Source organism: Argopecten irradians, chromosome 4 (assembly GCF_041381155.1).
Source record: "Argopecten irradians isolate NY chromosome 4, Ai_NY, whole genome shotgun sequence".
Classification (NCBI taxonomy): Eukaryota; Metazoa; Mollusca; class Bivalvia; order Pectinida; family Pectinidae; genus Argopecten; species Argopecten irradians.
This window is the reverse complement of record NC_091137.1, coordinates 27,411,467-27,437,775: the sequence shown is the minus strand read 5'-3', so window position 1 is coordinate 27,437,775 and position 26,309 is coordinate 27,411,467. Positions and strand designations below refer to the sequence as shown.

Below are 26,309 nucleotides of genomic sequence, written 5' to 3'. Positions count from 1 at the left end.
GAAACAAAGATCATGACTCAACCTCAGAAAGCACTGCTTTGCTAATAGTTGTAGATGACTAGTCTAGTTGTAGTCTTTTAAATAAGCCGCATTGTGAATTCAAAGTCACTGGACAGTCTTAAGGCAGCTTTGAATAGACATTGCCGAAAAATATCAACATAAAATCCAGCCCCAAATACATTTGGTCATAAGTGTGAGCGTGCCTATAAGCAGATATTTAAAACCCATAGGCCTACCGTAAATCGTCATAATTGACGGCTTGACCTTACGATAAGAAGAAGAAGAAATATCTTCTATAAGTATGTGAATGGCAGCATGACTTATTTTATTTTGATAACTTCATGAAACATGAATGTTGATATTTAAATTAATCATTTGATTCCAATAATCTATGCACATGTACAAGCTATTTAGATTATATACTTACAAGTACATATAGATCTACTTTTGTACAAATGTTTCTGCTTGTTCAGAATATTTTTGTATGTGCCAAGCGAATGTTTGCCTTGGATAGTATCAACTTAATAAAAGCATATATAAAATATTTTATGGAACTAAACACCTTTTTTCAATACTTTTTTTTCTCACTTTTTCTCAAGTTCACGTGCGCATTTCATTCTCAATCTGGATCACCTTCCGGAATCATCCGCTTTGATTTCTCAATTAGATTTACAATTCGGAACTCTTCAAGGAGGAGGTAATTTAAGTGTACGAGTCGGGGGAAAAACAATGTGAAGTTAGACAAAAAGAAGTGTCATGCACCTTCTTCTACAAAATTGGTAATTTTTTATTTCCAAATTGATATAACAAGAAATTGTAGCAATTTACTAGCTAAAAACATACTTACCATAATGCATGTACTCATTACAACTGGTACTGTGTAAGCTTACCCCCCCCGGCAAGTGCCCGCTGGTTCTTTAGCTATGCATTAAAAGCAGTGAGCTTGAGGGCTTCTTCATTAAAATATATCCTCACTGTAACGCTTAAACATCCGTACCGGACTTTAAAAATACCAAAGCGGGATTCACATACTCAGATATTAAACAAAACATGCACAGAGCCTGTAATATGTCTCAGAACTGTACAGACTCTGTGCATGTTTTGTTTGAGTATCCCTCTTAGTCAAAGAATTTCATATGTGAACGGAATTACATTATACAGGTTGGGCACAACCCTGCATATGGGTAAAGTTACCCATTTAAGTAACAGTTACCTGTTTGTAGTAATCAATAAGTTACCCAAATGAGGAATTCTGTGAATAGAAAACAGATAATGATGTTTTAAAAATAATTATCAAAAAAGAACGTCATAATTTTTAGAATGCCTTACAACTGATCCAAAACTCTATGTTTCTGTGGGTGAAATATCAAATTCTGTTGTCTAACTTTGTTGAACGATGTCAATTTAGGTGCTCTCCATTGACTACAATGTAAAGCCATCAGGGAAATTCAGTGCAAATGTCATGGTTGAATGAATTTTACCTGTGTTCTAATTTTAGCACCATAGTAAGAAATGGAGGTGATTTAAATTGTGACTTTTATCAAAATTGAGACAATGAAGTCTGCCCCATTTTGATTAATAATGTACTAACTTATGTTAAAAATGGTGCTTTCAGTAATCATTATACAATCTTGAAAAGTGCAATTTATGGAAATAACAGGGCCAAATTTTCTGTTCATTTTCTTACTCATATATTCACCCTCTATCCTTATCTCCAACCCCCCATTTGAGAAGGAAACCCCATTGGAGAAGAAAGAAATTTTATTTCTGTTACAGATATTCCGTTTTTGGCAAGCTGATTATATTGGAAGGTAGTGTATCACTTGGCAGCCGCAAACTGAAGCTCTCAGTGTGTAGGATTGAATTTGAAATATTGAGTTTTTTCTTATACTTTCATGTAAGTGTTACCTTAGAAGTGCTTAGCATTTCGTACCCTTCACGCACGAAGGGCTGCACTCTTATAATAGGCCTACTCCTTAAAACCCTCTTTGGATCAACGTTAACATTATTTAAATCTTTGTTTTTAATAGATATATATTAAAGCTGAAAAATTATCTGTAAGGGGAGAAGAGAAAATACAGCATCCAGGCTGGGACTTGAACTGGGTACATCCGAACACAGACCGAATGCTCTACCAACTGAGCCACTAGCTAGGTCATCCTTGATTGACCCAGTCCAATCCCACTATACTTCTCCCTCCTTTATCTTTGTCCTCAAAGACACACAAGACCCTTATATCGCCACCATGTGTGTAATTTAGTTGGGCACCCACTTTGTAACAGAAGAAAAGAAAATGTAGCAGCCAGACTAGGATTTGAACACAGGACCTCCTAAACACTTGCCAAATGTTCTATCGACTGAGCGACATGCTCACCGTCGATCAATCTAGTCCAATCCTGTTGCATGTCTTTAAAGTTATCGATAACAATAATTGTCAAACTACTATAGCTTTATAATGTCCACATGTGGTTGGTTTAAATCCCAAAGATCAACTTCTAAAACAGTATTATGAAGCCTCAAAAATTGTTTAAACATTTAGGCTCAAATTTTACTTGAAAATGTCATCTAGTGTGTTTTTGTTTTTTTCCCCTTCAGAACATGGCACAGGAAAAGGAATCCGCAAACATTTTTTCTTTCAAAGATGAAAGGTGTAGCCCAGATCCCATATTAGAATATTCTACTTCACTGTATGATGGTAGTGTGCCCCTGGTGATAGACAATGGTAAGAAATGTTCAATTGTTTTATTGATTTATCAGAGACATGATTGTACAACATAAAAATTACTTCACATAATGTAAATTCACATAAAGAAAAATTGCCTGTGACAAAAACTAAAGGGACTATCACTCCTATTTTATAAAAAAAAGAAATAATCATCTGATCCGAAAGTAAGTGATAAGTAATAATAAATGAAGCTAAATCACTGTTACCCTTTTAAATTTTGTAGAGTAAAGTTATAGCTGGTATTTGGTTGCAGAAGTTCTAGTGACCATTGTATTGTGAAAGTTCATCTAGACTTTTGTCTGATACAGGTTCTTACCAGTGTAGAGCAGGCTGGGCGACAGCAAAGAAACAACAACCACAGTTGGTATTCAAAAACATCACTGCCAAGCAACGAGGCAAAAAGGTAGTGTAAACATTATTTTAAGTATAAGACAGCTCTATTAGCTGAGTGTGAAACATAAAATATAGTATCATTATGACGGGTTTTGAACACTAAATTGAAGATATTTCCCATTAAATATTAAGTGTACATATAAAATGATGAGTTTCAACTGTGGTATAACCAATATAAGTTACCTTTAATTTTATTTTAATTTTTTTTTTGAAAAGCTGAAAAAAGCAATGTTGTGATTAAGCAGATTTCTGCAATACTGAAGTTATTAATATTTTGTGCTTTTCTTCAAAGGAATCAGACCTACAAGTTGGGAATGAGATTAACAACATTGAAGTGGTCAGGTGGATTCTCCGGACACAGTTTGACCGAAACCTGGTCACTCTTTATGATGTTCAGGTAAATTAAGATAACAGAGTTATCTCCCCTAGAACACAGGTAATACAGATGGATGCTAGCTACCTTCCCCTGAACCAAATTAATTAATAAACTCCATTGTGCTTTCTGCAAGTATTAAATAACATCAGACTAGTTTTTATTTGTCCTAACTTAAACCATATATTACTTATGCTTGTCATCTTCCATTCCATCCCAATCTGTCATATTGTACCAATTGTATATGAAGGCAAGAACACTGATACCTTACAGACAGTTTAATGATTTATTTATAACATCAATTGTGGTTAAAAGTTAGTAACTTAGATAGTTTTGTGTTACATAATACTTTAGTTGTACTTTAAAACTTAATTGTTTTGCCATTAGGAACAGATTTTTGACTACATATTCACCCACATGGGAATCACCACTGAGAGTGCTGTAGAACACCCAATACTTATGACTGAGCCAGTGTGTAACCCTAACTACTGTCGTCAACGTAAGTAGAAGTACATACACGAACATTTTATTATCCCCCGCCCAATGAAGTTGGCGGGGGACATACAAATGGGTTTCCGTCCGTCCGTCCGTCCGTACGAATGGTTTCCGGAGCATAACTCTAAAACCAGTGAAATATTTCCACGAAACTTCATACACACATTGGTCTTATGGTCTAGTAGTGCCTTTTGCTATTTTTAGGTTTTCATTGTCTGCATTTTTTCCGTAACCATGGAAACATTGCTGAAAATATCATATTTTGTACCAGGTTCGTTTCCGGAGGATAACTCTAAAACCAGAAGAGATATTTCCACATAAACTTCATAGACACATTGGTCTTATGGTCTAGTAGTGTCTTTTGCTATTTTAAGGTTTTCACTTTTTGTACTTTTTTCTGTAACCATGGAAACATTGCTGAAAATGGCAGATTTTTGTGCAAGAATCGTTTCCGGAGCAAAACTCTAAAACCAGCAGAGATATTTCCATGAAACTTCATAAACACATTGTTCTTATGGTCTAGTAGTGCCTTTTGCTATTTTAAGGTTTTCACTTTTCGTGCTTTTTTCTGTAACCATGGAAACATTGCGGAAAATATCATATTTTTGTACCAGGTTCGTTTCCGCAGCATAACTGGAAAACCGGTTGAGATATATGCACAGAACTCCATAGGCACATTAGTCTTATGGCCTAGTAGTGCCTTTTGCTATTTTAAGGTTTTCTCTTTTTGTACTTTTTTCTGTAACCATGGAAACATTGCTGAATGGAAGATTTTTGCGTAAGAATCATTTCCGAAGCACAACTCTAAAACCAGCAGAGATATTTCCATGAAACTTCATAGATACATTGTTCTTATGGTATAGTAGTGCCTTTTGCTATTTTTAGGTTTTCACTTTTCGTGCTTTTTTCTGTAACCATAGAAACATTGCTGAAAATATTATATTTTTGTAGCAGGTTCATTTCCGGAGCATAACTCTAAAACCAGCAGATATATTTCCACGAAACTTCATAGACACATTCTTTTTATGGTCTAGTTGTACCTTTTGCTATTTTTAGGTTTTCATTTTTTGCACTTTTTCCGTTACCATGGAAACATTCCTGAAAATATAAAACTCCACCCATCTTTGTGTATATAGTCAAATATAAATGTCAAGGCTGTTTTACCTGATTCAACAATTGCAGCCCCGCTCTACTTGAATTATACACCATCTTTCTATAGCTCAACTTCCTTTTTCCTGTTTTTTTTCATACACATAAGTCTCCACAATCAAACTTACTTCAGCTTTGATATCTCCATTGGCGGGGGATCTGAATGACTATGTCCTTGTTAATCTATGCATTAGAACTGATATATAATAATCTTTCCACTCAAGTATTTGTGGCACCAATTAACCTGTGCTTTGTAGATTTTATTTTGTTAAATTAGTAGGCTACTATTTGGCTTTGATTATTTTTGTCAGCTATCAGAAATAATTTTCCCATTGTTCAGGTTGGTATCTAAGTTCCATCCAGTGATGTTCTACTTGTTCTTTCAAAACAGCTTGTACTGTACAATAACAGCCATGATTTCTATTCTATATTTACATAGTTATATCCCTTCCATGAAGCTATTGATTGTGATGTCATAACTTTGTGTGCAAAAATGACTTCATTTTCCCAGAAAAAATATGATATTACACTGAGTCTCATAAAAACATGATGTATTGTAACAATCAATACCTACCCGCAAGGTCAGATAACTGTAATGGATGCAAAATACCGAATATTCCTGTGATGATTAACTTGTTTACTTACAGAGATGTCTGAGCTCCTGTTTGAGTGCTACCATGTACCCCGTGTGGCCTATGGTGTAGACGCTATGTTCAGTCTGTATCAAAATCAGCCAAAATTAGGTAATAAGTCACATCATATTGTCTGTTTGAACCAAGCAAATGACAATTTAGAAAACATACAGTAAATATTTAAACTATTAGAAATTTGCTTAAATTTAAGCAAAGATTGAATATCATCAGAAAAAAACCTTTAACTATACTTTAATAGTCTAACAGTTGGTACTTTTTCTAACCCGTATTCTCTAGCATGATGAAATTTCAGATGTAAGCCACCATTCAATCTTAAAAGATTTTGACAAATACACATCTCCTGCTTTTTTATTTCTTACTAAATGAAGGTGAAGGACTTATAAATAAAGGTTATTTTTGTAACTCTGTGTGAGCTCCATGTTCTTTATTACCAGTTGTTAATAACTGTTTCTGTATCAACACCAGACAAAGGCGATGCTTTAATCGTGGACTGTGGTTACCAGACGACGCACATCCTACCTGTATTAGGGGGACGTATGGACAGTGCCACCTGTCGTCGAATCAATCTGGGTGGAGCTCACCTGGATGGTTTCATGCAGCGTCTTCTACAGCTTAAATATCCTGGCCACTTTGCTGCTGTTACGTTAAGTAGGGCTGAGGTAATTACAATAAAGACATCATGCTTCCTATATGACTTATGATATGTCCCTGTCTATATTTGTACTCAATTTAATTATCTGGAAACATCTTTGCTTTAAGATAGGTTGGTTCCCACATATTTATGCTCAATTTTCATTGTCTTCTTACATATTCATTTTTTTTTGTATTTTTACATTAATATCAAAATCATAAATTTACTTGAACTACAAAATATTAACAGCAAAATAAATACATTACAATTAAATACTAAAATAAATCGTAATAATGATAAAGTGTTATTACTAATAGTGGAGGTTTACTTTACAAATGTGGTAATAACACATAACATATAACTTAACACAAAAATAAAAAATACAGGAATACAAAGAACAATGATGGAGCACAAATAGGTGGGAGTCTATCCTTGAATTTCTTAAGTGTTTGGGATAAATTCTCAATGTACTTAGTATCTGTATTCTCTGTTTAAAATTGTTCAAAAATCATAGGTGTATGGCTACAACTTTCACCTGGGAAATTTTTGAACAACCCATTGTCAAAGAAATAACGAAAAGTCTTTACTTTCAATTCATTCTAGAAGTGTTTGTTTATACATTATTTTTATGTTGTTTCTGACACAGGAGTTGGTAAGGGACCATTGTTACCTTGCTGCAGATTACGCCTCGGACTTGGAGAACTGGGTCGCTAACGACTACTATGATGATAATGTACACAAAATACAGCTGCCCTTTGTTAGTGTAAGAAGAAGTAGATGTTTTTATTTATCTGTAATTATCTTAATTTTTGATATCAATCTTGGATAGTTATCTGAATAATCAGTTTAATAAAGATAATTTCAAAATCTTCCTGAACATGTTTGTTTTTAGATGATAGGATGATGTTTGCTTACAAACTATGACGTGATCTATAGAAATGATCATGAGGTCATCATAATTCTTATGTAGACACCTAGATATGAGTTCTATAATCGAACCAATTGATTTAATTTTTCAAAAAAGAAGCAGTAATTTGATATTTAGACACCTTGTTGAAATAATATGCCATTAAGTCAAACCTATACTTGACATACCCCAGAAGTTTTTCACCATTATTCTGAATGGTAATATGATATTATTAGGTGATGTCTGCTCTCTATACCAGGCTCCAGGAAACCAGCAGACAGTTTCTGCCAAACAGGCAAAGGAACGCCGTGACCAACAGATTCGCAGACTGAAGGAAGTCAATGCTAAAAAACGTGTGGAGAAGGTAAAGGTCATGACAACTTTGCATAATTTCTGTTCAGTTTAAAATACAATGCAACTTTGTTTTCATGCATCAGGCATCAAAGACATTCTGATTTTCCTGAAGATTTCAAATACATGGTATAACTAAAAAGTAGTATTGTCATAATTTGGGTACCCCCACCTTTTTTGTTTTTAAAGATTTTCATTTATTTTTTCTTGACAGTTGAGGAATGATGAGGAGCGACTACAAGAGTTGATGAGTCTGCAGGAACTACTAGAAGACGAGGATGATGAGGAATTCAATGTAAGATATTAATTAACTAAATCATCATGTAAGACTTAATGTACATAAGAAAAAGCTAAGAAAACTACTTTTTTTCCTGTATATGGCTTTATCCAGTATTTGTGCACTTATTTATAATTGGTCTCTCTAGATTTGGCCATGCACTGGAATCTGAATATAAATGAGTAGGTTTGTAGTATTGTTTGTTGTGTCTTTCAACATTTTGTATGTTTTTTTTTCTTCCATTTTCATGTCTTACTAGTAACAAGGTTTCATTTCATCTAAAATTGAATGTTTTTTCATCAAAATGCTATTACCATGTTCCATATTACTGGTACAGTATATGAACTGATTGAATGTATTATAAAATGACATGGTATACATATATAATTGATATCCACTGATATGATAAACAATACATTGAAGTTAACTGACTCGATTAATATGTATCATTAATATGTATTTAGGTCTATTACAGTAAAACAAATAAATTTTGTGTGTGATTACATTTTGCATTATTTGCAGATGAAAAATATCAACTACAATAAAAATGGAGCATTTTAACTGCAATTCGCAAAATGAAGTTGCTGAATTTGTCAGGAATAGAAATGTTAAAATAAGTTTTCACAAACGTAGGTTGGTGAACAGATATGTAATTTTAATTTCCCTAGAGAGCCTTGCAGGGATCCGAGTTTGATTCAGCAGAGGAATTACAAATAGCTATCAATAAGCTGACGGGAAATATCCAGAGGGCGAAGGCTAAGATCCTAGGTATAGACCCTCCACCAGAAGAGGAGGTAAGCCAGGTTAACTCTTGTTAAACAAGGATCTGATTTACTACAGAAACCACATTTACCCAATAACCCCTGATTTCCTATATTAAGGTGTCCCTCACCATTTTTTTTCGTGATTTCTTAATACTGATCCATTCATCATTATGTATTCAGGCATTGTAATTTGTATACATATATTTGTTTGAAATACCATAAAATTCTTCTCAGCAATCTTTATTACCCTTTTTGATATTAAAAAAAAAGAAAGAACTTTGTAATGTAAAGTATTTAGTTATGGTATTAATGCACTGGTGGATAAAGCCTTAAATTAACATTTTCAACAGAAATTTTGAAATATTAGCCATGATCCAGATTTTTGTCATTACAGCAACAAGCCAAGACCCCTGTTTATGACCTTTTAGAAATTCCTGATGACCAGTTGACACCTGATCAGTTGTCTGTCAAGAAACGCCAGCGGATGTTGAAGAATGCCCGAGAGGGTAGAATGAAGGCCCAGGCTGTTCAGAGAGCTAAACGTCAGAAGGTTTGTAATTCAGCTGTTGTCTCCCCTTAGTTTGAAGGGACACATATATAATGTACTAGTTCTTCTAATTTTTCTAATGTCATGATTTAAATGACCTAATTTATGCACGTTACCTAGCCAATGTGACCCTAGAATTTAATCATCTTAAGCAAGTTGGGTCAAGATCCACAAACACTAAATTCAAGCTATAAAATTGTTAAAAAAAAATCTCAAGTTTTTATCAAACTAAAGTTTTTAATGCTAAAATGGAACAAATACTTAACTAGGTCACTGTGACCTACTTTTTTTTAAATTTTTTTTCATCAGTGTTCTGAACTGAACTACACAAACCTAATATTTACATGTAGAAACTTAAAAAAAAATATCATCTTTATTCTAATATTTAGTTTAATTAGGACTTAAAGATGCTACACCGCCGACAGAGCATAAAATGATATCCATCATTTGACCAATATTTAGTGTTTAATCGTGTACATATGTCTAATTAACACAAAAAAAAATGTGAATTTTCATCCTTTGACCTCTGAAATTAACATGAGGGCAGAAATCAACATGAGGGCAGAAAAAATTTGATATTCTGATTAGCATTCAAAATGCAGCTGGTCCTAAGGTATCTTCACGCAAAATATTTTGCTTATCACTGATCGGCCGTAAAACTACCCAAAGTGATACCTCTCCTTTGCTTGTTTTTATACTTTTTGACAGGTTTCTTTATGATATAAATCCTATATCTCAGTGGTCTACCTGACATTGCTTACCACACCATGATGACAAATTCATTTAAAGCCACTTTTTAATTTCTAGGAAATCGAAGAAGACAAAAAATTGGAAATAAAAAGGCTGATGAACTTTGATGGCTGGTTACAAGAAGTGAGGTCAAAGAGACAGGTATGTTAAAATTGAGTGAAACAGGTAATTATTTACAGAAGGTCAAAATGACATGTTAATTAAACAAGAAGTGTGATTAAAAAATGATCAGATCATATTAATAATTTTATTGACTATGAAATATTTGTATGGTTATATGGGTATACTTCATATTAAAGTTTTGAATAATCAGAAAAAATAGTATGCTATGATTTAGAGATAAAATTATAAAAAGCAACAGCCATATACAAAATTTTAATTTATTATATTGATGTATATATTTAGAAATTACTAGATGCTCGAACAAAGAGGAAACAGAGAAAATCAGACATGGCCAAGCGCCGGACCCTTGCTTCACAGCAGAGGATGAAAATCATTACTCAACTTGCTGGAGGTAGGTACAGTTGGGAATCAGCTTGTATGTATCAATTCTCACCAAGAACAAATTCTACCCAATGCATACATATTTGTATGATTATACAAAAATCATTTTTGTGTGTAAAAATCTTCTTAGTAGTGTCTTCTATAATGATCAGAAAGATTAAAGTGTATTGAATAAATGCACATATATCAGGCAAGATTTTGTACCTGGAGAGAACTGGTAGTTGGCCAGTACCATCCTTGATACTCCAGGGGTTACTATAACTGATGTTATATTCACACCTGGGCTATCTCATTGTAATATTGAAGGCAGCTCAGGAGAACAAATCTGAACCAATTACAGAACTGCAAAGATTTCCTTTAAAGAAAACAGAGCAACCCCCAACTTCAAATCCAAAGAGTCAACCACAGTGTACTGTTCTACAATCCTTTTGTTGTACATCAAAGAACTAAATTACCAGTTCTGTTGCCTCCAATTTTACTATGAGATAATCCAGGGGTGGATATAATGTCAACGTAAGTGATAGTAATCCCTGGAGTATCAAGGATGACCAGTACAGATATTAGGTTCTGTCTTTAGAACAGTGTACAATGTACAGTATCATCTCTTTTAATGTGATCTGGTGTGATAAGGAATTACATTCAATAAAGGGGTTTGTATATAGAATCGGTGAACATGAGTTGTTGATTTGATTTGCATAGGCAGAATTTTAGTGTGCAATTTGTTTCCCATTCTTATCGGACACAAGTTTAATTGTTGATTTGTGTTGCATCAATAACTATAGACAGATATAGATGTCTTTCCAAGACATTATACAGACTCAAAGTCTCCTTAAGAAAATCATCACTTGTCATATTTTATACCATTTTCAGTTTACTTGTATATCAGTTTTGAACGAACTTCTCTCCATCAATAAAACTTGGGGTCCTAGAGTAGAGAGGCATTATGATAATTTTATTTGAAATTCATTATACGAAATCAATGAAATGTTATTTAATGACCTATATAATGACAATATGTTTGATTCCATCAGGAGGAACAAAAAAGAAAAAGAAGGAAGATACCTTCGGTCAGAATGATGCTGATTGGGAAGTGTACAAGGAAATAGTAAGTACATGTAATTTGTGTATATATTTACTAGGTTTATAAGGAAATAGTAAGTACATGTAATTTGTGTATATATGTACTAGGTTTATAAGGAAATAGTAAGTACATGTAATTTGTGTATATATGTACTAGGTTTATAAGGAAATAGTAAGTACATGTAATTTGTGTATATATGTACTAGGTTTATAAGGAAATAGTAAGTACATGTAATTTGTGTATATATGTACTAGGTTTATAAGGAAATAGTAAGTACATGTAATTTGTGTATATATGTACTAGGTTTATAAGGAAATAGTAAGTACATGTAATTTGTGTATATATGTACTAGGTTTATAAGGAAATAGTATGTACATGTAATTTGTGTATATATGTACTAGGTTTATAAGGAAATAGTATGTTCATGTAATTTGTGTATATATGTACTAGGTTTATAAGGAAATAGTATGTTCATGTAATTTGTGTATATATGTACTAGGTTTATAAGGAAATAGTAAGTACATGTAATTTGTGTATATATGTACTAGGTTTATAAGGAAATGGTATGTTCATGTAATTTGTGTATATATGTACTAGGTTTATAAGGAAATGGTAAGTACATGTAATTTGTGTATATATGTACTAGGTTTATAAGGAAATAGTATGTACATGTAATTTGTGTATATATGTACTAGGTTTATAAGGAAATGGTATGTTCATGTAATTTGTGTATATATGTACTAGGTTTATAAGGAAATGGTATGTACATGTAATTTGTGTATATATGTACTAGGTTTATAAGGAAATGGTATGTTCATGTAATTTGTGTATATATGTACTAGGTTTATAAGGAAATGGTAAGTACATGTAATTTGTGTATATATGTACTAGGTTTATAAGGAAATAGTAAGTACATGTAATTTGTGTATATATGTACTAGGTTTATAAGGAAATGGTATGTTCATGTAATTTGTGTATATATATACTAGGTTTATAAGGAAATGGTATGTTCATGTAATTTATAACTTTTACTGACAAAATACAACAAGTGTTGGTATCGGCTGTGACCTATCAACTGATGTTGTGGCTCAGTAGTTACCATGATAGGTGAGCGAGCCGTTAGACAATTGAAGTATGTAAACTGGGCTATGATTGGTTGGAATAGCTCCATGGGTGTGGCTAAGATACAAATGCAAAAAATAGCATTAACATACAATTTTAATCGGTATTATCAAACATATCGCCTCTACGGTAAACCTTTGGTTGATTCGAACCGCCGGATAGTTCGAACACGCATTTTTTTCTGGAAAAACAGTAATTTTTTAGCTAGCAATAGTTCGAACACTGACTTTTTATAATCAATCCTATTTCGGATAGTTCGAACACGTCAAATTATGAACGTAAAAGCAAGATGTTTGTCAGCAAATTGGCGCAATGGGGTCCCCAAAAATGGTGACATATTTTGCTCATTGGAACAAAAATGTTTGGAATAAAAATTGTATGAATGATTATTATGACCATACAACAGATAAGAAATTAACATAAACATTTTAAGTCATAAATAAAATTATTTATGCCAATATATCGTACACAAAAACATTTAATCTTAGGCCCAGACAAAGTATATTTGAATATTCGCTGTACCTGATGGAAACACGTGGAAGAAATCGCCAATGTTTGTTAAGTCCAATCTAGATACAGATATCAGTATAAGTTGTTATTAAAATATGCATTCAGTCTATCTTTAATCAGCCAATCAAGGTGTTAAATTACCTGTAAACATGTGCCTCACGCTGGCTTGGACAGGCCAGTTACGAGGTGTCTTAGCGAGCATCAAAAGCCAGCCTCTGGGTCACAGCAAGTGGATGTGATTACATATTCAGCTCCAGCCAAAATAATCCACATGTTGTGTAATTAAGCAATAGATATGTAGCTTTTCATCAAGTTAAAACTAGTGCCGGAATTATCTTATTTTAGAAGCAGACATTATGCAATTGGGTTTTGGACAATCTGACAATCACAGTATGATATTGTGACCTAATTTTACGAACTGAATGTAAACAAATATTTTCAACAGCAGTTTCGTAAATGCAACCGGACTTTCTTTATAACTAAAGAAATTAACATTATTTCATTAGCTGTTACTATTTACACTAGTACTTACATTGATATTTCTTATTATATATGATTTACGTACAGTACAAGTATATGATACTGGTACACTGGTGTCTGTTCCAGATTATTGTCACATTTATTCAATATATAAGTATAATTCTTTAATGAATAATCTCTTGTTAATTATTCCATTTCATTATTGGCAACATATATTCCCCACCTCTCCCCACTTCTTACCCTCCAACCCATCCCTTTCCTATATCCTTTTCCCCTCCTACCCATCCCGTTTCTGACTGTTCTTTCCTTTCCTAACTTCTCTCCTGTAAATGTAACATCTTGTCTCCCCCCTGAATAAAAGTGTGTGTGGAAGGAATGAAAATAAAAACAAAAAGACAAATATTATATGTAATTATAATAAACACATCATGTATAATTTAAATATTCTAGTAAGAAAGTGTGAGGGTGTATGTATGTATCAGGGTATGTGAGTTGTATGTGTGTATGTGTGAGTGTGTTTGTGTGTATAGTGTGATGTGTGGGTGTTGTCTCGTTGTTAATGTTATATACATGTACAAAATTTGAAAAATAAAAAAATTATAAAAAAAAAAAAATAAATAAATTTATGTTTGTTACGGAATATAACAAAGATCTAACTAGATTTTCTGTGGTTTAAATAAAGTTTCTATCTCAGTTAACAGATGTCGATGTAGATTCTAGACCGCGATCGTGAACGGTGCTGTTGGGGGCTTTGTCCACGTGCACATATGCATGCGGCTTCTGCTACGCAAATAATATTATAAATTCACAAATTAAATGTTCATGTTTACGAGAAATTGATTGAATATTACCTTTCTGGTATATCAGCAAACTATAGACTTTTCCTATAGATTGTCTGCTGAGTTATACCGATTTCAACTCTGATAGTTCGAACTCACAATTTTTTACTGAAGCTTAATTTCAGATAATTTGAACTGGTCAATCAATATTTATTTAATTTTGTTCAAACTAACCGAAGGTTTACCGTATCTAATAAGTCTCGGTCACAACAGTCTTTTCCATAGTATATGAATTTACACATATCAAAATTTCTCCAACAGATTAGGAAGAATTAGGATATTTGATTTCTATGATAGCACTTGTAAACTGTAAAGTCATACGTTAGCCGTAGGTTTCTCTGTAATCTGTGTCTCATGAGTCGAAATGTAGGATATTCCGCTACATTAAATCTGGAGACTGATATTTATATAACAAACTAACACCGACACGTAGCTGCGACGATGTAGTCCTGAACGACAGACGGAGGGTTTGTCATTAGAGCTACATTGTATGATTCCGTCCCATTGACCAGGTAATATTGCAAAATATCCAGTGGTGAAAATGATACAATTCATGTGTGTCATGTAAATATGCAATTAAATTCAACAATAACCAACATTTCTAAAATAAACTGATTATCCAATTACCTGCCTTCACGTGTAAATTATGTTAGTAAGCACATTTCGATACGGCTCACATCTCCGACACAGCTCACTTTGCCGCCATAATGCTTCTCCTTACTTTACAATATCAGAATGTTTGTGGAATAACCTGGCTAGATTCTAGGCCTACAAGATTTTACTTACGAAATATGATTTCAAATTTTTTTTTTAACCCAAGTTTGAAAAAACTAGCAAATGGAAAATTAGCAAACTAGCAAAATTGGAAGCAAATACTCTTCATAGAATAAAAAAGTCAAATTTATAAAATCACTGATCTACATCAAGGGCCAATATATATATATATATAGTGTCTTTGTTTCATTCTACAATGTATATCCAAACTCAGATGACTGTTAAGGCCCATGGGCCTCTTGTTTAACTTCATGAACAGAATTATAGTGTGTTGTGTTTGCTTTGAGTTTTTCCACTTAGTTGATGAAACATTATAATAGGCATATTTGTGATTTGAGAATTGGTCATAGTTGTTAATAAAATACATTAACATATGGATATTATCTGTAAAATGTATTTGTATAAGCCTGAATGTGGATCACATTGAGGCTTGTAATACTATCTGAGTGAAAATTCATACCATACTGTACCGGAAACGTTCTAAGGCAAACTGCAGAGCAAGGTAGGACCTAACATATGCCCCGCCTGTTAGTTGCTGCGATATCCAATGAGAGGCCTTGTTACTTATGGCGCTGGGTACCACACAATAACATTCACCTGCTGTGTAACCGACTGAAGCAGAGAGCGAGTGATTACATCAGCAACACCCCCAACACTTGTTGTATTTTAATTGTAATACACTATAAGGTATCATGAAGTGTGATAGTCAACTCTGACAAACAACTGTGTTTACAACAATTATAGTGTGACATTTGAGTAATTCACAAGAAAAAGAAGAATTTGTAGCATTATTTTAAAAGTGAAAGCTATGTTATTTATTAATCTGATGACTTTGACAGCACCCTGAGAATGCAGACAGTGATTCAGAGGCTGAAGAGGAAACACTGGAGGAACTAGAAACACAATTACGGGAACACGACCCAGAGTTTCAAAAGTAAGACACCAACCTTTGTATTCTGTACACAAATGTATTGGCCACAGTATAACAACAATAGAATATTCATCCTTATCTTCAAAGTACCTTTGACATCTCAATCTTCAAATTATGAAATGATTCCATGTAAAATGATTACCACAGGTAATAAAAATCTTTTATTTTTTTCACAGTCGTTGTGCACAAAATTTTATTAAAATTCTTATTATTTCAACCTTGTAATTAAATTCACTGATTTTGAAATGTGCAAAAGAAAGAAAATTCTCAAAATGTGAAATAAGGTGAACATGATATGTAATTATGAAATAACAACCATGAGTGTTTTACCCCTTTTCATTTTTGGCAGGGAGCTTGATAAAGGCATGGATCCCCAGGGGGAGTTTGATATAGCTGAGTACTACCGCCTACATCTAGCCATAGAGAGAGTCAGGTTAGTGACTGACATAGGTAGTTTGATATAGTGGAGTACTACCGTCTACACTCGGTCATAGAGAGAGTCAGGTTAGTGACTGACATAGGTAGTTTGATATAGTGGAGTACTACCGTCTACACTCGGTCATAGAGAGAGTCAGGTTAGTGACTGACATAGGTAGTTTGATATAGCGGAGTACTACCGTCTACACTCGGTCATAGAGAGAGTCAGGTTAGTGACTGACATAGGTAGTTTGATATAGCGGAGTACTACCGTCTACACTCGGTCATAGAGAGAGTCAGGTTAGTGACTGACATAGGTAGTTTGATATAGCGGAGTACTACCGTCTACACTCGGTCATAGAGAGAGTCAGGTTAGTGACTGACATAGGTAGTTTGATATAGCGGAGTACTACCGTCTGCACCCGGTCATAGATAATCCCTATTGAGATTCCTCCTCTAGACTCTTTTATATTCGGACGTTTGATAGATGTCTCCCGTCGGACGAGAGACATCTATCAAACGTGTACGAATATAAAAGAGTCTAGAGGAGGAATCTCAATAGGGATTAGGTCATAGAGAGTGTCAGGTAAGTGACTGACATAGGTAGTTTGATATAGCGGAGTACTACCGTCTACACTCGGTCATGGAGAGAGTCAGGTTAGTGACTGACATAGGTAGTTTGATATTGTGGAGTACTACTGTTTACACTCGGTCGTAGAGAGAGTCAGGTTAGTGACTGACATAGGTAGTTTGATATAGCGGAGTACTACCGTCTACACTCGGTCATAGAGAGAGTCATGTTAGTGACTGACATAGGTAGTTTGATATAGCGGAGTACTACCGTCTGCACCCGGTCATAGATAATTCCTATTGAGATTCCTCCTCTAGACTCTTTTATATTCGGACGTTTGATAGATATCTCCCGTCGGACGAGAGACATCTATCAAACGTACGAATATAAAAGAGTCTAGAGGAGGAATCTCAATAGGGATTAGGTCATAGAGAGAGTCAGGTAAGTGACTGACATAGGTAGTTTGATATAGCGGAGTACTACCGTCTACACTCGGTCATGGAGAGAGTCAGGTTAGTGACTGACATAGGTAATTTGATATAGTGGAGTACTACCGTCTACACTCGGTCATAGAGAAAGTCAGGTTAGTGACTGACATAGGTAGTTTGATATAGCGGAGCACTACCGTCTACACTCGGTCGTAGAGAGAGTCAGGTTAGTGACTGACATAGGTAGTTTGATATAGTGGAGTACTACGTCTATACTCGGTCATAGAGAGAGTCAGGTTAGTGACTGACATACATGTAGGTAGTTTGATATAGTGGAGTACTACGTCTATACTCGGTCATAGAGAGAGTCAGGTTAGTGACTGACATAGGTAGTTTGATATAGCGGAGTACTACCATTACATCAGGTCATAGAGAGAGTCAGGTTAGTGACTGACATAGGTAGTTTGATATAGCGGAGTACATGTACTACCGTCTACACCAGGTCATAGAGAGAGTCAGGTTAGTGACTGACATAGGTAGTTTGATATAGCGGAGTACTACCATTACACCAGGTCATAGAGAGAGTCAGGTTAGTGACTGACATAGGTAGTTTGATATAGCGGAGTACATGTACTACCGTCTACACCAGGTCATAGAGAGAGTCAGGTTAGTGACTGACATAGGTAGTTTGATATAGCGGAGTACTACCGCCTACATCTAGCCATAGAGAGAGTCAGGTTAGTGACTGACATAGGTAGTTTGATATAGTGGAGTACTACCGTCTACACTCGGTCATAGAGAAAGTCAGGTTAGTGACTGACATAGGTAGTTTGATATAGCGGAGTACTACGTCTATACTCGGTCATAGAGAAAGTCAGGTTAGTGACTGACATAGGTAGTTTGATATAGCGGAGTACTACCGCCTACATCTAGCCATAGAGAGAGTCAGGTTAGTGACTGACATAGGTAGTTTGATATAGCGGAGTACTACCGTCTACACTCGGTCATAGAGAGAGTCAGGTTAGTGACTGACATAGGTAGTTTGATATAGCGGAGTACTACCGTCTACACTCGGTCATAGAGAGAGTCAGGTTAGTGACTGACATAGGTATACTGTTTCCACTGATAGATATGCTGTGAAGATAAGATATGACATTTTAGTCTGATGGCTTATGTAGGATTTTCAGGTTCTGTGGGCTTTTCTTGATAAAGCTTGACACCATATGCGAAAATGTACAGTATGCCATCCTCTTTCAGAAAAATGATGGTTTGCTTTTGAAAACTTGTAGCATATTTTATTGTTCAAATTTCTGTGGTGAATAATTTAGGCAAAACTGTGATGATCTTCTGTTTCTGCATGCAATTTCTGTTTATGGTGTGTGAATTTAATTGTGTGTCAAACTATAATGTATATACAGTGAATAAATGTTGACACCTGTATTACAGTTTAATACCTTTAGTATATCAGATTTTACCAGGATAGAACCACAAAATCACAGTATGGCTGTTGAAAATTACCCCATCAATCCTTGTCATTTCATATTGAAGTGTTCCAGCTGTACCAGAGTTCAATTGAGTGTTCTGTAATAAATCAGTAAAATTTATGATTTTATGTATCGTGTTTACCAGGGTACCTGAGCTGTTATTCCAGCCTTCCATGCTTGGTCTAGAGCAAGCTGGTTTAGCAGAGACAATGGGCTATGTTCTGAAAAAGCATGATGCTGATCGGCAGGGCAGATTAGCACAGGTAAGCTGAACATCTTGTTGATCATACCTCCTTTTGAATATTGGCAGATATCTACCTGTGTTTATATCCACTTTTCCTGCTTACTATTGTATTTACAAGTATACCATTAAAGAAGCTCCACCGCTGACAGAGCATAAATTTTATTTGTCATTTGAACAATAAGATGTGTTTAATCGTGTATATATATGTCTAATTAACACAAAAAACAATATAAAATATTTTGTTTTGACTTTGGTGCATGCGCAATCAGTACTTCATTCCATATAGGATATAGTGCCACGGAATTTTTTTCGGGATGCAATTAAATATTTTTGATATTTTAACTTGAGGTAAAATTAGAATCTCAAACTTTTCAATGGTGCTAATGGTGTAAAGTAAGTAACTTTTGTAACTGAAGAAAAATACCAAATTGTCTGCTCTTGTTTTTGTTAGTGAAAAAATACCATTTGTCAGTGGTGGAGCATCTTTAACATGTCTATACTGAAAGAGAAAAGTCAACACTCCAATTTATCTAATCATTCCCATTTACCCGATGATTGGATTGATGTTTGATTCAAAAGAAATTCAGTAACGCTTGTGAATTTTGATAAGAAAGAGGTATTAATTTATTAATAAAGAAGGTCAAATTCAATTTTAGAATGTGTTTCTTACCGGAGGAAATGCCAATTTCCGGAACTTTCAACAGAGACTACAGACAGAATTACTAGAAATGAGGCCATTCCAATCCCTCTTCAATGTGTCCTGTGCAGGTATGTTAATACTAACCATGTGACAATATTATACCAAAATTATAAAATAAAGGGAGAGGCTATGTAGTTTTACCTATTTCTATCATGTCTTCTCCTGCTCCATTAGTTGTATGATAATCAGGTCTTTCACCTTTAAATGGATGATACATTTTTTCTCCCATATCAGAAATTTGTAGTTAGCATTATATCATATTTTACTGGTATTTTATATCTGTTTGTAAATAATCTGTTGTACTCTAGACTAATGGTTGGAAAACTCTTAAAGTTTAAGGTCTAAAATGCATAAGTTTCTAGCCATTTTCTCAAAGACATCAAAATACTGCCTAAAAGCTGACAACGCAAGTTAAAATGTATGCATTTGAGATTTTAAAAAAAGAAAAAGAAAAAAAAAGATATGTGAATGGATTATTATTTGGATTTCTATTCACTCGTGTGGAAATTTCATTTTTTGAAACATCTAAATCACAGCTTAAAGGAGTTGATATGTTTTCTTCCCAAAACAAACCCTTCACAGCTTTACAGGTAGGGCTTTGTTTACGTATTAGTAGGTGATACACAGTGGACAACTGCTAGGTGTATATGTACATGTATAGACTGAGCACATGTATGTCGATTCACGCTTATATAGGGGTCTGTGAGTGTGACGGAATACCAGTAGAGAGAAAAACAAAATTGGCTTGAAATACAAGTGTACATTTTTTCTTTAAAAATCTGAATTCAATACTTTTGAACTAGTATTGTCAGCTTTTACTCAAAATTTTTTATTAGGTCACCTGGGACCAAGTCTCAAGTGACCTATTCTAATCACCTTTTGTCCGTCGTCGTCCGTTGTCCGTTGTGCAAACAATTTACAATTTTCGATTTCTTCTCCAAAACTGCTGCAGCAATTTCAATGAAATTTTGCACAAACCTTCTAGGGCATAAAGCCAATCAAAATTGTGAATAATATGGTCCCCATCCCCGAGGGGGCTATGGGAGGGGCCAAAAGGGGTAAAATTGACTAAAATTTCAAAAATCTTTTTCTTCACTCACAGATGTGTTGGAACCAAATACTCTTCATAGATAGAAAGGTCTTAAGGCCCTTTATAAAAATTAAAAAAAACTTTACACAATTACCACTATTGAAAAGTTTGCGCTTCTAATTTTCCTTCAAGTTAAAAATATCAAAAATAATTAATTGCATCCCAAAAAAATTCTGTGAGACTATATCCTATATGGAATGAAGTACTGATTGCGCATGCACCAAAGGCGAAATAAATTATTTTATATTATTTTTTGTGTTAATTAGGCATATATATATACGATTAAACACCAATTATTGTTCAAATGATTAACATCATTTATGCTCTGTCGGCGGTGGAGCATCTTTAAGTATTGACTTCTGAATAATTACAGTGGATCATACTGTATCAGAGGAGCAATGCAAAAAGATTTTTTTTTTCTGTGTGCAAGAGAAAAGAAATATTTTACCTACCTACCATCTCAGCTCCTTTTACTTTAATTCAATAAAGGGAGAACAAATGAAGAGTCAAAGGTGTCCTAATATAAAAAATAGAAAAAAAATAGAGGAATGGGAATAATTCAAGTACCACTTGATACCGGGTAACATTTGTGTCTCCTTGTTTCTGAGTGGTGATGGAATGTAAGCTTTTGTAATCTTCCCGCTGCAATGACGTTTACGCAGGATATCATTTTTAACGTCATTTCATTATCAATAGAAACAATAGTCCTGCACACAAACCTAACACGTATCATATGGTACATGAATTATTCCCATTGAATAAGTTTCAATTTTTTATTTTATTTTTTTTGTAGCTAATCCGATCTTGGATACTTGGTATGGAGCCAGGAAGTGGGCCTTGTCTCCCCATTTTACCACTCATAGTATATCTCGGCAGGATTACGAGGAGAAGGGGGGCGAGTACCTGAAGGAACATAGACTCTCAAACCGCTTTTTTCCAACACCGGTTGTGGTTCCCACGTCTTAGTAGACCAATACAGACAATTATTGCCTGGACACTGCCAGTGATACCAATATTGACATGTAGTTGTGGTAAAAATATCTTTAAAAGTTAAAAGATTTACTACATTAGAAATGGTAATGATGTCTTTGTCTTTTAGACTCATTTGTTGGTCATAGTGTTAAAATCTCCAGAAAAGCTTTCATAACCTGAACAATACTACGTCTGTAAGTACGAAATGAACGAAATCAAATCGAACATTATTGTTTTTAAAGAAAAAAAAATTTGGCTTTCTATTCCACATTTACAAAAAATATTCAGTTGCCATCCAATTTTTATTTCATTTGACCCAAAGGGTCAGGATGACCTGTTGTCATCATGCACCATCCGTCGTCATCCGCAGTGCGTAACCTTTTTATTCAGACGACTTCTTCACAATAAACAAAAGGCCAAGGGTGCTGGTATTTGGCTTGTAGCATGCTGGGATGAAGGGCTACCAAGTTTGTTCAAATGAATGACCTTAACCTTCATTCAAGGTCACAGGGGTCAAAAAGGCTAAAATCTTTAAACGGCTTCTTCTCTAGAACCAGAAGGTCCAAGGAACCGATATTGAGCCTGTGACATGCTGGAATGAAGGTTTACCAAGTTTGTTCAAATGAATGACCTTGACCTTCATACAAGGTCATAGGGGTCAAATAGGCTAAAATCCTTTGAACAACTTCTTGTGAACAACTAAGAGACCTAGAAACCTGATATTGGGCATGTGACATGCTGGAATGAAAGGCTATCAAGTTTGGTCAAATGGATGACCTTGACCTTCAGTTAAGGTCACAGGGGTCAAATAGTCAAAAATCTTTAAATGACTTCATGTGAATAACTAAGAGGTCTAGAGATCTGATATTGGACCTGTTACATGCGGGATAAAGGGTTAACAGATTTTCCAAATGAATGACCTTGATCTTTATTCAATGTCACAGGGGTCATATAGGCTAAAATATTTTAACAACTTCTTCTCAAGAACCCAAAGGCCAAGGATACCCATATTGGGCCTGCAGCATGCTGGGATGAAGGACAACAATATTGTTTAAATGAATGACCTTGGCCTTCCTTTAAGGTCACAGGGGTCAAATAGGCTAAAATCCTTTAAATATTTTCTTGTGAATAACTAAAAGGCCTCTAGATTGGCCTTGAGACCTGATATTGGGCCAGTGACATGCTGGGATGAAGGACTACCAAGTTTGTTCAAATGAATGACCTTGACCTTCATACAAGGTCACAGGGGTCAAATAGGCTAAAATCCTTTGAACAACTTCTTGTGAACAACTAAGAGACCTAGAAACCTGATATTGGGCATGTGACATGCTGGAATGAAGGACTATCAAGTTTGGTCAAATGGATGACCTTGACCTTCATTTAAGGTCACAGTGGTTAAATAGTCAAAAATCTTTGAATGACTTAATGTGAATAACTAAGAGGCCTAGAGATCTGATATTGGACCTGTGACATGCTGGGATAAAGGGTTAACAGGTTTGTCCAAATGAATGACCTTGATCTTTATTCAATGTCACAGGGGTCAGATAGGCTAAAATATTTAAAGGGACAATTCATTCTACGAGAACATTAAAATTTATATATATCGGAAAACCCCCAGTTCTAATGGAAATTAGATCAGTCGGTTTTACTGTGACATGTCAGAAAATTCCATGATGATGAAATGCATGTGAAATTTTCAAACTCACTCGCTGTCCGCCATAACACATTATGGTTGAGTATCTTGTATGCCGAACTAAGTCCCTTGCTCGTAGAGTAATGCTACTTTTGTCTAGAACTGCTCAAATCGCTCTGACAGAAGTGTGTTTACCTTATTAGGTGAATTGTTTTGCCTAAAAAATCATTATATCACCTCTACAGTGGTTATGTAGTTCATTTGTTTAACATGCGTGACTTTGGCTCGGACATTGGTACAGCGTACATATTGTACCTGCTTAATCGTATTGATCAACGATTTGTAATTACAACGGTATCAATTAAAATACTTAACAATGACGTGGAATTTGTCAATATCTTATGTTATATGTTTCATAAGAAATGTAGAACAATACATTTATGCCATATTTTGCTTCTTGGTTATGTAAAAGAATTAGCCTGAGTGAATTGTCCCTTTAAACAACTTCTTCTCAAGAACCGAAAGGCCAAGGATACCCATATTGGACCTGCAGCATGGTGGGATGAAGGACTACCAAGATTGTTTAAATGAATGACCTTGGCCTTCCTTTCAGGTCACAGGGGTCAAATAGGCTAAAATTCTTTAAATATTTTCTTGTGAATAACTAAGAGGCTTCAAGACCTGATATTGGGCCCGTGACATTTAAGGTCACAGGGGTCAAAAAGTCAAAAAATCTTTAAACAACTTTTTCTCAAGAACGGAAAGGCTCAGGGTTCTCATATTGGACCTGCAACATGCTGGGATGAAGGGCTATCAAGTTTGTTCAAATAAATGACCTTGACTCTCATTCAAGGTCACAGTGGTCAAATAGGCTAAAATCTTTAAACGACTTCTCAAGAACAGAAAGGCCCAAGGTTTTCATATCGGGCCTGCAACATTCTGGGATGAAGGGCTACCAAGTTTATTCAAATGAATGACCTGGACCTTCATTCAAGGTCATGGGGTCAAATAGGTAAAACTCTTTAAACAACTTCTTCTCAAGAACCAAAAGGTCAAGGATGCTCGCATTGGCCCTGCAGCAAGTTCGGATGAAGGGCTACTAAGTTTGTTTAAATGAATTGCTTTGACTTTCATTCAAGGTCACAGGGGTCAAATAGGCTTAAATCTTTAAACACCTTCTTGAGAAATACTTTGCCGTACTTTCTAATACGTCCAGAGATCTAATATTCGGCCTGTGACATGCTGGAATGAAGGGCTACCACGTTGTACAAATGAATGACCTTGAACTTCATTCAAGGTCACAGGGGTGAAATAGCCTTTAATCTTTAGAAGACTTCGTTTCAAGAACCAAACGGCCCAGGATACTCATATTTGGCATGCAGCATGCTTGGATGAAGGGCTACCAAATTTGTTTAAATGAATAATCTTGACCTTCATTCCAGGTCACAGTGGTCAAACAGGCTAAAATCTTTAAACAACTTCTCCAGAACCAAAAGACCCAGGATACTCATATTGGGCTGGCAGCATGCTTTGATAAAGGGCTAATTTGTTTAAATTAATGATCTTATTTGTCATTCAAGGTCACAGGGGTCAAGTTAAAATATTTAAACGACTTATTGAGAATAACTAGGTGGCCTAGAGACCCAATATTGGACCTGTGACATGCTTGGATGGAAAGCTTAAAGGTTCGTTCAAATGAATGACCTTGACCTTCATCCAAGGTCAAATGGGTCAAATAGGCTAAAATCCTGAAATAACTTTTCGTGAATTACTAAGAGACCTAGAGACCTGATATAGGGCCTTTGACATGCTGGGATGAAGGGCTACCGTATTTGTTTTTCAAAAAAATATGACCTTGATCTTTATTCACAGGGGTTAATTAGGCTAAAATCTTTAAACGACTTTGTTGCATTGTGCCAATAGTCAGATGACCGTTTAGACCCATGGCCTCTTGTACTGAAATTGATTATGCATTACAAAATCCATCAACACCCCTCTGAATCTTAAAATGAATAAGGCAAAAGAAAAAATGAAAATATGTTATTAATTGAAGGTTTTTGTTTTCATCCTAGTTGGTGTAGTTGAGAAAGACACTAAAAATGTGACTTTGGTAAGAAGGAACTCTGTTCAGACTTGACTTTGTTTGTATATCTTATTCTCTCTCCTAAAATTACAGAATAGGACGGACCAAACCGTTAAATGTTGAGTGTTTTACTGTTCTATGGGAACATAATTTCATAATTTGTATTATAAAGAATTATTGCAAAATCACACACTGAAATAAAAAGAACATAAAACAGTCAGATTTGTCATTCTAGTTTTTTACCATAGAGTTTTTACACCACACCCCCTTCCATATGAAATGTGTAATGTATATAATGTAGTGTTACCCATGTCCGTCCAGGCCCGTTCTGTAACGAGATATGTAGGCTGGCACATACATTTTCAAGGTTGTTTTGTTGTTAAAGTCACCCAAGGAAACATGCATAGTCTCAAGTCTTGTTATTCTTTTGC

At 34.8% G+C, this 26,309-nt stretch overlaps 1 protein-coding gene across 1 annotated transcript; it reads left to right on the top strand.

Moving 5' to 3' along the window:
- Positions 1-647: 647 nt before the first annotated feature.
- Positions 648-26,095, top strand: LOC138321146 (actin-related protein 5-like). The gene is made up of 20 exons (XM_069264595.1): positions 648-779; positions 2,596-2,722; positions 3,034-3,128; positions 3,411-3,515; positions 3,879-3,990; positions 5,783-5,878; positions 6,254-6,447; positions 7,066-7,182; positions 7,586-7,690; positions 7,892-7,972; positions 8,623-8,748; positions 9,113-9,268; positions 10,073-10,156; positions 10,421-10,529; positions 11,551-11,624; positions 16,165-16,259; positions 16,606-16,689; positions 19,302-19,419; positions 20,057-20,168; positions 21,984-26,095. Exons 2-20 carry the CDS (start codon positions 2,599-2,601, stop codon positions 22,154-22,156), a joined length of 2,160 nt encoding a protein of 719 aa, XP_069120696.1. The 5' UTR covers positions 648-779; positions 2,596-2,598; the 3' UTR covers positions 22,157-26,095.
- The last annotated feature ends 214 nt before the right edge of the window (positions 26,096-26,309 follow it).